This window comes from Hirundo rustica, chromosome 16, assembly GCF_015227805.2.
Source record: "Hirundo rustica isolate bHirRus1 chromosome 16, bHirRus1.pri.v3, whole genome shotgun sequence".
NCBI lineage: Eukaryota > Metazoa > Chordata > Aves > Passeriformes > Hirundinidae > Hirundo > Hirundo rustica.
In genome coordinates, this window is record NC_053465.1 from 2,851,993 (window position 1) to 2,863,367 (window position 11,375).

Below are 11,375 nucleotides of genomic sequence, written 5' to 3' on the forward strand. Positions count from 1 at the left end.
CGTGTTTTAGAAGGAAAATACTTCCGATCAGCTCCACCAGCTGATCACAGCATATGGACTCTGAAGACAAACACCAGCTTTGCCATTATTAAATTGGTTTTGGATTTTATCTTTGCTTACATCACAGCCCTATCTGGAGCAGTCTTTAGCACCTCTTATCCTACCAGATTTTTGTTTTCCTTTTCGGGAACGTTTGGCCTTGCCATGCATCAAGGACAGCCCCTCTTACCTCACTGTTTTCTTCCCTTATTTACAAAACATAATAAAAGGCTTTGCAGGGGAGATAGAGGGTACAGTCCCAGGGGATGTTCCTGCAGTGGGAGAGTCAGCTCTGCAGCATTTTACACTTGCAGGGTGGGAAGGTGAGCTTCAATCCTGATCCCTGCTGCTCTGCCAGCCTGGCTTTTTGGGGGCTGCAAGTCACTGCTGCCTGCCGCAGCAAGAACCTTGCTGGGAACATGCAACTGCCTCACAAACCTGAGCAACAGCTGGATTGTGAACACCCTTTATACCAGATGAGTCAATTCTGTCGCTTTATAGAACTCCCTGAAACCTAGCTGGGAATCCCAGATTCCCTGTTCTGCATGCTACCAATGACAACCATGGTAAAAGCTCCATCAATACAAGAAAGTCACAAGTTGGCACAAAAGCATCACCTTATCCAGGCTCCAGACTGGGTATAAATAGAGTGAGAGAAATGGCAGCAGGGTTATTTCTACAGTTCTATTTGACTGAAATACTTCTGTCTTCACACACCCAGACTAAATGGACAAATAGACGTGAAGCCCACCTCTCTTTAAGGTCACAATGGTCTGAAACAGAACAGGGGAAGCTAAAGACAGGCCTGCAGAAACAGAGACGAGCCCAAAGTGTCTGAGATCACACTCAAGTGTCTGATATCGCACTGAGATAGCCCTCAGAATTATAAGAGGAGTAGTGGCTGTTGCTATCAGATACTGCCACAACTGACACGGGTACAGACTCGAGTCTGTGTACGTGCACACACACACAGTGCGCTTCACCCACAGAGCAGCAGTGTGCACCTCCAGTCCTGAGCAGTTCTGTGCTTTTGCGCTGAGTACCATTTTAGGGATGGGTTAATATTTTATGACACCGCCCCCCCCCCATAGAACTCCCAGTAAAATAAAACACAATATTTGAAAGAGGAGGTTAATTATTGAGACAGTTGCCGCTCTGCCTCTTCTGAGGTTGTAGCAATAGAAAATAACTGTTTAGTTTGCAAGAGCCTAAAGGAAGCCATAAGCAAAAACTTCCTTGCCTACACTGAAGGAACCCCAACATTTAGATTTATATTGCTTGGGATTTTTTTAGAATTGCATAGACAAAAATAACAGCTGTGGGCTTGTGTATGTCGTGGTTATTCAGGCCTGTCAGTGCTCACTGCTGAACTTTATACTCGGATCAGGCAATGTTCCCAAGGTAAGTAAACACTCCTTGGATGAGCCTCCACTTCACAGCCAACTAGTGACCATCTGCCTACAAAATGTGCCAACTGCACTTTGCCTCCGTGCATGACCTCTGTGTTCCTGGTTCCAGAAACTCTTTGTACTCAACCTTTCCCACACGCCGAGAAGTTATGACGTTTTTGATTTCAAAGCCAAATTTGATCGAAGTTTGGTTAAACTGCTAAATTTTGTAACTGCTTCAAAACAGCAAACCCAGGGGCTAAGAACCTCCGCTTTCAGCATTCATTAATCAAGCCTGTTAAATGATTACCCCGCCAGGGCTGCTTTGTTGACAACTCTGTATGATGACAATGTCAGTGGCACTGTCCCAAGACACATCCAGTGGTGATGTAAAGGACAAGCCTCCCTCACCTCAACTGGTGGGATGGACACTACCACAAAGAATATTTAAGGAAGGAGGTGCATCCTTGGAAAGCAGCAATTGCAAGAGAGCTCCAAGGCAAGTGAAACGAGCTCAACTGAAAGGTACGGCAAAATCCTCTCTGGCATCCAGCTCCACCTTGCATAGAGAGTAAGTAGAATTGCCTCTATATTTTCCACCTTAAATTAGTAGAATGGCCTCTCTTTTTTCCACCTTGAAATTAGCAGTGATCCAAATTCCCTACCTTGATTTTGAATCAGTACATAATCAAGTCCATTGCAAATTGTTTCTATTACATGTTGTTAGGCTTTGTGATACTGGTTGGAATGGAAAGTATGCTAACACACCTAATTATTTGATTTTTAGATTGTGATCAGTATTTTACAGCCATCAACAAAACCCAAACAGCTTCAATAATGCCCCCACAGTTGAAAGCCGAGATGAACGTCATGCCCAAGGTTGTCCAGGGGGATTTGGAGAGTCTGTCTCCAGAAGCGAGGGATTTCATCGAAACCAATGCCAAGCTGTGCCAGCCTGAGTGCATTCACATCTGCGATGGCTCGGAAGAAGAGAACAAAAAACTTCTGGACATCATGGTGGAACAAGGCATGATCAAGAAGCTGAACAAGTATGAGAACTGGTGAGTAGCCTAAATGAAGTCAAGTATCATCTCAGAATTGGAAAATTCATTTTCTATCCTGTTTGCTTTAAAAACTTCTTATAACTCTCCAGTATTTGCTTTCCATGAACATTTTGGAACTTTCGCTTACTTAGGTGAAATACTCAGGAAAAGCAAATTTTTTCCTCTAAAAATTAGCATAAAGCATATTATTCAATTGGACTATCAACTTCACATTTTCTCTATTGATTAGTTACATCAGGGAACTGAAATAATGTCATGAGACTTACGCAACTTATCATTAGCAATGGCTAAATATTATTGAGCAAATCTTCTTTTGAAGAATTCTACTGTTTTAGCCAATTAGTTTATTCATCACATACTTTTTTGTGGCATTCAAATAGGTCTGTGGGTGTTCAAATATTATTCAGTACAGGCATTATTCATATCATGCCAATGAGCTTTGACTCTAATGTATTCTGCAAATACTTTTTTCAAATATTTCATCATTTCTCCCAACTAACTGAACATGAAAAGAGAATATTAACAACAAGTGCATACTTGAGAATTACGTGCCAACCACGAGATCTTCATGGGAGAAATCTGCAAAGACTTTTGAATAACTAAGTGCAGGAATTTGGCAATCTGTTTGCAGACTATTTGGGAGAGAAAAGGGCAAGATTCACCAGATAAATTATTCATTGTTAATTATATGCTTAGCTGTAGTGATGATGGTTGTGACAGCCCAACTAGAACATTTTTATACTCATGGAAAATTTCGATGCACAGAGGTGAAAATGTAAACCAATCCCCTCTATTGTAAATAGATGGCAAAAAATCCTTAGAGGGGAAAAAGAATCCCCTTTAATAAACTTCACTTTTCATGATCATGCTTATATTCAGTATTTCCTTTGTGATGCCTCTAACTTAAGGGACTATGCCAATCCACTAAGCTGGGTTCAGATCCCTCTGGCACTTACACCAACACTTAAAGTACTTTCCTTGGCATCCACTTAGCTTGAGCCATCATTTTGTGGCCCCCGTACAAAACAACTTCACACTGATGAGAATTAAACAAGATTAACTTTTCCCTGAAAGTTAGCAACAGAGAATAAGGCTGAGATAAGAGGCAAAGGAGTATTAACATGTAACAAGAATTTCCTAGGCCATATTATTTGTTATTATTACTGGAAAATCTTTAAACAGTTTGTGTGAAGAAAAGTATCTGACTGATTTTTGAGGTTATCTGTTATACTGCTTTGTCACAGATTTTTACCTTACAGAGCATTGTTTTAGCAGCCTTTTGTGCTAGAGTGGTCCCACAAAAGGGTAAAAATGCTATATTGATAATTAAAGTCTAATTCCCTGATTTTGGGTGAAATGCAGCTGGTTGGCTCTCACTGATCCAAGAGATGTGGCAAGAATTGAGAGCAAAACTGTCATCATCACTCAAGAGCAGAGAGATACCACTCCAATGCCTAAAACTGGAACAAGCCAGCTGGGGCGCTGGATGTCTGAGGAAGATTTTGAGAAAGCCTTCAACACCAGGTTCCCAGGCTGCATGCAAGGTAGGCAAGAAAAAGATGATTGACACTGAACTTCCAGCATTGCTGAGACACTTACTACTGTTGTAAGTTACTGTTAAAGAACAATTTGAGCTGAAGATTTAGCTTTATACCCCCAATAGTCACTTCACTGATTTCATGCATGTCTTTACCAAAGGCCCAAATACTTGGGCAAGGACAGTCCTCAGTCTCTTTCCAGCACTCTTGTTTTCCTAAGGAGTGTCAAAGTACAAAAATTTGTGTGACTTGGTTCAGGAAGTCACACAGCAACTGAAGAGCAGATAGGAAGTGAGATGAGAATGAAGGACCCTCCATCCACAGCAATAATTTCAGATTCAGGGATTTACACCAACAGAGAACTTGGCCTTCACCCCCCGCCCCTTACTCCTGGCTAGACAAACTGTCTGAACTGCTGCTTTCAGCATTTAAGATAAAACTTGTTGCTACACAATTAGACAAACAGAAAGCTACAGCTCTTTAAACATCATCAGAAGCTCTCACAAGGCAAATAGCTTTTAAAGGACTGAGAAACAACCTCCATGTTAATAAAGGTTACTTCAAATGTTCCTTGTTTTGCTCTTGGCCACATCTTGCGACTCCCTGTTTTCCAGGACGTACAATGTATGTCATCCCCTTCAGCATGGGGCCTATTGGGTCACCTTTGTCCAAGATTGGGATCGAGCTGACGGATTCACCCTATGTAGTGGCCAGCATGAGGATCATGACACGGATGGGAACAGATGTTTTGAAAGCCCTGGGCAATGGGGAGTTTGTAAAATGCCTTCACTCAGTTGGATGCCCTCTGCCGCTAAAAGGTAAGAGCCATTAAAAACCCCAGGAGCCATTAAAAAACCCTTGGAGCCATTAAAAAACCCCTGGAAATTCCCAGGACTGTGTTTTGGAGCTGAGTGCCTGTCCTCAGCACATGGGACACCCTCACCACAGAAGACCAGGGTGGTTGTGTAACAGCACAAGGTTCAAAACTCAGTTAAAGGAATCGAAGCTCATCGAGAGTTTGATGGAAAGGAGATTATTATCCCTAGTACTTACCAGGGATTTCCTTGAAGCATCTGGTGTGGGTTGCCGTCAGAGGCTCGATGCTGATGAAACAACGGCGTGATCAAGCATGGAAATTGCTGCATTCATGAGTACAACATTCTGTTCTGCAGAGCCATTAATCAACAACTGGCCGTGCAACCCGGAGCTGACGCTGATTGCTCATCTCCCGGATCGCAGGGAGATCATTTCGTTTGGCAGCGGCTACGGAGGAAACTCCTTGCTGGGGAAGAAATGCTTTGCTCTCCGAATTGCCAGCAGACTGGCCAAAGAGGAGGGCTGGCTCGCAGAGCACATGCTGGTAAGAGCTATTAAATCTTGTGTGTTTGAGCAGCCGTTAAACCCCAAATTAGAGCCACATAAATCCATCTCCCGTCCCGCCGTCAATGAAATCAGTCTCATATGGATAGTCCCGTAACTTTAGATAGGAAGCTCTCATGTGCCAGGCTCGTGAGGAACAGAGAACTGCTTGCAAGGACAAGTACTAAAAATTCAAAATAGGACCTGTAATGGCATAAAACAAACAAGATTTGGAACTTCTGAGAGTGACGTTTTGTCTGCAGACCCATGTACTTGAGCAGAGCCTGAACATCATCACTGGGCCAAATTATAAAGAGGTCTATGCACTCAAAAACCTGCAAATATCAGATTTTTCTAAGGGAGTTCTGCCCTGTAACCTTTCTGGCTTTTAATTTCTGCTGTCCTTTAAACATTCTACCACCATAAAATACAACTGAAAAAAAGAATTTCAGAGTGCATAAGAGAACAGCCTTAGAAAAAATATCCGTGGTCTTTGAGAAGAGCAGAAATATCCATGCACAAAGTGCTTTCTCTTCACTCCACTTGTGCAGCCAAAAGAATATTGCCTGGTTTTCTTCTGTCTCGACAGAGAAGCGCAGAGGTGTATGGTCTTTAATCAGCAAAATAAAAATAAATGCTTATTATATACAGACTTAACATTAAAAAAAAAAATAGAAGAATTTCTTACAGATATTCTAATGGCAAGAAGAATTGACTCTCTGATTTAAAAAATACAGCTTGAGTTATTTGACAACAATATTATGTGGTGTTTATTCTGTAGGAACAAATGTGAATAATTCTATATTTTATCATTTCCACTTGCTGGGAGAGAATCTCCAAAACAAAAAGTACAAGGAAAAAAAGGCTGCGTTTAACAGTTGCATTATTTTTTCAATAGATCCTGGGGATTACCAATCCAGAAGGTAAAAAGAAGTACTTTGCTGCAGCATTCCCTAGTGCATGTGGAAAAACTAACTTGGCCATGATGAACCCAAGCCTGCCAGGATGGAAAATTGAGTGTGTGGGTGATGATATTGCCTGGATGAAATTTGATGAACAAGGTATGGAAATTAAATTGGAGTGTTTTGCAGGTTGCTGTAGGTGCAGTAAGACATGCTACAAACTTCTGGATAGAATTAAATGAATATGATTTACTTATATTTTGTCATTTAACTTCCAGGCAACTTGAGGGCAATCAATCCTGAAAATGGCTTTTTTGGTGTCGCCCCGGGAACTTCAGTCAAAACAAACCCCAATGCTATTAAAACCATATTCAAGAACACCATCTTTACCAACGTGGCAGAAACCAGTGACGGAGGTGTTTACTGGGAAGGCATTGATGAGCCCCTGCCAGCTGGAGTAACAGTGACCTCATGGAAGAACAAGGATTGGTCCCCAGACAACGGTACCTGACCCACACCATGGCCTTCTCTTGGCCTTCTTTGAAAATTATGGATGAATTTAAATTAATTCTGCCAACATTACCTTTTTATTGTGTTCTGTGCAGGAGAACCTTGTGCCCACCCCAACTCCAGGTTCTGCTCCCCAGCCAGGCAGTGCCCCATCATGGATCCTGCCTGGGAGTCTCCCGAAGGCGTTCCCATCGAAGGGATCATTTTTGGAGGCCGCAGACCAGCTGGTAAGAGATGCAGCAGCCACGTTTCCAGGCTGAAATGCTGGCTGCAGAAGGGTTGACACACAGCTGGGCATAGACACAGGTTTTGCTTTCACAGCTGCAAAAGCAAGGAAATAACCACGTTAGTCCAATTTCTCCGTGTTAGCCTTTGGCACACATGCTTCCAGGCACTGGTGTTTCAGTGTCTGAGTTGTTTGATGTTAACACAAAACAGGTAATAATAACAAAGGGCCGGAGGGAGATCAGGACCCACTACCATGGGTAGTAGACTCATAGAAAATTGCTGTATTGGTGTCAATTTGCATGTAGTTTGAGTAGCAAATGGTTAGAGAAATTAATCCATTTTAGATAGTCTAAAGAAAAGGAAGTAAAATAAATTGTTCTGCTGAAGGTCACCTAAAGGTGGGAAAAGAAATAGAAGTAATGCTAGGTCTGAGTCTAATATGACCACAGGACCAGAGTCTATTTCCTCTGACATCTGCTGGAAATTCTGATGTCCCAGGTATCTCCCACTGGATGAGTTCAGTAATGAGTAGCCAGTTTTGAAAACATTCATTTAAACTTCTTTGCTGTAAGAGGGCAGGAAATGAACTAATTTAAAAAAAAAAAAAAAAAAAAAAAAAAGGAAAAAATAGAATACATTATCCAGTATGCATATGCATACAGCACTATCCCAGATAGCAAAACCTGTCATAAAAATGTTTCTGGACCTCTAATTACTGGAGTGATTTTGTTCTTTATAGGTGTCCCTCTTGTATATGAGGCCTTTAACTGGAAGCATGGAGTATTTGTAGGAGCAGCCATGAGGTCTGAAGCAACAGCAGCTGCTGAGCACAAAGGTAAATCAAAATTTAATCTATCTACCTGTATTAAAAGCAGGCCCCTCTGGACTGCCTGCCCTCTCCTTCCCCCTGCTCTTTCACATTTCAGTCTTGGCAGCTAATTTTGCAACCTGTGCATTTTCACAGTAGAAAATATTTGTCCTGGAATTAACAGCCAAATTTTCTGTAAAAGTCAAATTAAGCAAAATAATCCCTTAGGTGGCAAGCATACAGAACAGGATGCAGGCACAGGGTTGCCAGAAGCCTTGACAAGGAGTTCTTGTTACAGTCTGGGATAAAAAAATTTAAATTTTCTCTTCTGCTAGAGCTCAACATAAAAGCATGAATGATAGCCACCTCTTGAGGATCTTCATTTAAGCTGCTTGACCTGAGACTTAAGAAATTTAATAACAAACTTTAATTTAATTTGAACCTTTTGTGCATCAAGGATAAAGCTTGTGTTGTTTCTCAAAGCTCTTTGGCTCAGAAGGGTGGTGAAGGGATCATGGGTACTAAACCCTGGAAGGATCTGAGTCTTTGTGCTTTAGAATAAATGTGCGATTTATTCCCTTACCTTCTCCATCTGTGTTTCGAACAGGCAAAATCATTATGCACGATCCATTTGCCATGAGGCCTTTCTTTGGCTACAACTTTGGCAAATACTTGGCCCACTGGCTGAGCATGGCCCATCGTCCAGCTGCAAAACTACCCAGGATCTTTCACGTTAACTGGTTCCGGAAAGACAGCCAAGGGAAATTCCTGTGGCCTGGCTTCGGAGAGAATTCCCGTGTGCTGGAGTGGATGTTCAACAGAATTGAAGGGAAAGCCTCTGCCAAACCAACTGCCATAGGTTACATCCCTACCGAGGCTGCTTTGAACTTGAAGGGTTTAGAAGATGTCAACCTGACCGAACTGTTTGATATCTCAAAAGAGTTCTGGGAAAAGGAGGTAGAAGAAATCAAGCAATACTTCGAAGTGCAAGTTAATGCTGACCTTCCCTATGAAATAGAAAGGGAATTGCTTGCCTTAGAGATGAGGATAAAACAGCTGTAAGCTGATCAAACCCACAATTATTTATCAGTTCGCACATGCTGAGACAGGGCAAACACGTTTTACCAAATCACCACTGGAAGCATAACAGCACACTGATGGGCAGGGGGTTATAATGAAAGTAGGTCATAGCTTAGTTAGGATATAGATACAGAGACATTCTAGAAATAACTCCAGACCTAATGATTTATAACTGCATCGGTTGTTGTGAATAGGTGAGCAGCTGTGGGAGTGCACGTGTGCAGGGTCTGAAGCCCCTGCTCTGTCACTTACATGCACACAGAGCCATGATGGGTGTAAATTATTTGCCGAGTTCTGCATACACAATCCAAACCAATCCAGCCTTCAAGTTGTAGCACATTGTTTCCATCACAGAAACCTCTGGAGTCTCAGACTCCACTCGAAAGAGGAGAGAAAATTAGATGCTGTATATATGTATTACCTAAACATATTTCATGTCTTAAATACTTTTTAGAAAAATGAAGTTGTAACTCCTATCAGAGTGAAAGATGACTTTATATTACTAATGCATATTTAAGATATTGCTGTTATATATTACTCATGTTCCTGTGATTTCCAGATGTTTTGAATGGCTTGTTCTTTAACTATAAAATAAATGTTTATACAAAATATTACCTCATTTCCACTATTCTTGCCATTTATAAACTGCATGCATATAAATTGAGGCTCCTGTCAATACCACAGCACAGGGACAGATGCACATGTGGAAGTTAGATGTTGACTAGAGTTGATCTGCTACTCCTGAGCCAAGTTTAAGCCACATACTGTCTTTGCAACTTCAATTCAAGCCAAAGGAATGATCTGAAAATTATGATACCAGCTGTGAGCAGTCATCCAGATGGTGACACACTCTCCATAACTGGGCACTGTTAGTTACTTCAGGCATTTATAAAATAAACTACCCTCTAGGAAAGCCCCATCTTAGGACCTGGCTCATTTGTTAAAGTCATAGGATTTGTCCCTGTTCCACAGTACCTTGGCTTTTGCAAGAGTAACGAGTGCAGCTGTTGAAGTAAAGACAATTTGGGAAAAAAGTTTTCCAGATTAGTCGGGATGCCTAAAGCCTTAGAGCTCAATGAAAATCAGGGCAGGAACCTGTGTTGGCTTCCTTGTAGAGCCAAGACACTAAAACCAGCCTATGTTCTCCCAATTAGAGGTGTCATTTATGTGCTTCCCGTGTCCCTGGCGAGTATCCTACTTTTTCACTTTGAATGCTTGGCCTCCCAAAACATATTGCAAATATTTGCTTAGCAAAAAGAAAATCACTTACATTGTGTAATAAGCCTTTTTACAGACCCTGCTTCCTTGCAGAGCAAACAGTGCCAGGGCTGGTCAACAACTGCCCTTGGAAGTTTGCTAGGAGAGGTCACATAATCTGAAAAGGCTTTGACTACCCCCTGACCCCATGCTTAAGACTTTACACAAACATTATCAGTTCTGAAGTGAATAATAGAGCCCAAGTCAATGCATAGGTCGCACAAAGAACAGACAGTGGAAGGCTGTGGTGGAAATGGAGGAGAGTGGTGCAGCCTCTGTGGAGGTGATCAAAATCACATCTGCATCTCCTATAGGGCCACCTATATGTGTCCTCTTGAGTGGGCTCCAAATTACCAGAAAAATCAAGGTGGAAGACAGTAAATAAATCAGTGGAAGTGAGCCAAGGAAGACTGGAATACGCACTCCTCAGATTCAAGCATTACTGTCAAGCGTATAAAATAAATTTGTTAATAAAGTAATTCTATAAATAGCTGATGAAAAGCCTGGGCCACTCCAAACTGGTGTGATGGTTCTGGACTGGTATTTGGATAAGTCTAAGGAAGAACAAGGAGAGCTGAGAAAATCTGTCGTGGTGATACCAGAGTTATGGCCAGTTGCAGCCTCGGGGTTTCTTATGGGCCTCGGGAGAGGATCCCAGCCCTGAGCAGTGCAAACGTTCCAGGCACGGCTTGAAATGCTGCCCAGGAGATGTACAGAAGCTTGGGGCTTTCCAGAGCTCCCTGAGCACTCCAGTGTGCTGCTCCACCTTCCCAAACACAACCAGGCTCAAAGGAGTGTTCCAAAGAAACGACTCCTGCTTCCTGCCAGAGGAATCTGTGCCAGGGGCCCCAGCCCAGCAGGCATATGGACATGGGAAAACCAAGCGACACTTCTCCCATAAAACGCTGCTCCGTGAGGAGATACAGATACCATCACTGAGGTCTTACAGCACACGCCCAGCTCTAGCAACACCGGCGCTATAAAGTGCTAACTGCCTCCAGAACATCTTACAGCCCAAGACACTTTCATATTCTGACTAACACCCTGCTTTCTCCTCCTCACCCCAAAGAACCAGGGAATTTTCCTTCCTTTGACCACCACTGCCCTCAGGTTCTGCTCAGGGTGTTTTTTTTCTGCGTAACACAGCACAACTCATGGACGGCGCCTATCACGAGCTCCTCTGGCAAAAAGTATTTAAACCA

At 42.4% G+C, this 11,375-nt stretch overlaps 1 protein-coding gene across 1 annotated transcript; it reads left to right on the forward strand.

Annotated features, from left to right (window-relative positions):
- Positions 1-1,838: 1,838 nt before the first annotated feature.
- On the forward strand, positions 1,839-9,530 carry PCK1 (phosphoenolpyruvate carboxykinase 1). The gene is made up of 10 exons (XM_040080230.1): positions 1,839-1,998; positions 2,215-2,488; positions 3,854-4,035; positions 4,644-4,847; positions 5,202-5,389; positions 6,287-6,449; positions 6,569-6,793; positions 6,896-7,027; positions 7,768-7,863; positions 8,444-9,530. The coding sequence occupies exons 2-10, from the start codon at positions 2,265-2,267 to the stop codon at positions 8,896-8,898; spliced, it is 1,869 nt and encodes a 622-aa protein (XP_039936164.1). The 5' UTR covers positions 1,839-1,998; positions 2,215-2,264; the 3' UTR covers positions 8,899-9,530.
- Positions 9,531-11,375: the final 1,845 nt, after the last annotated feature.

What these genes read in the sequence shown, in the direction of transcription:
- PCK1 (XM_040080230.1), top strand. Translation starts at nt 2,265, where the DNA reads ATGCCCCCACAGTTGAAAGCCGAGATGAACGTCATGCCCAAGGTTGTC. An exon ending in GTTCCCAGGCTGCATGCAAG is followed by an intron (nt 4,036 to 4,643) that starts GTAGGCAAGAAA and finishes CCTGTTTTCCAG; the next exon opens with GACGTACAATGTATGTCATC. An exon ending in GGATTGGTCCCCAGACAACG is followed by an intron (nt 6,794 to 6,895) that starts GTACCTGACCCA and finishes TGTTCTGTGCAG; the next exon opens with GAGAACCTTGTGCCCACCCC.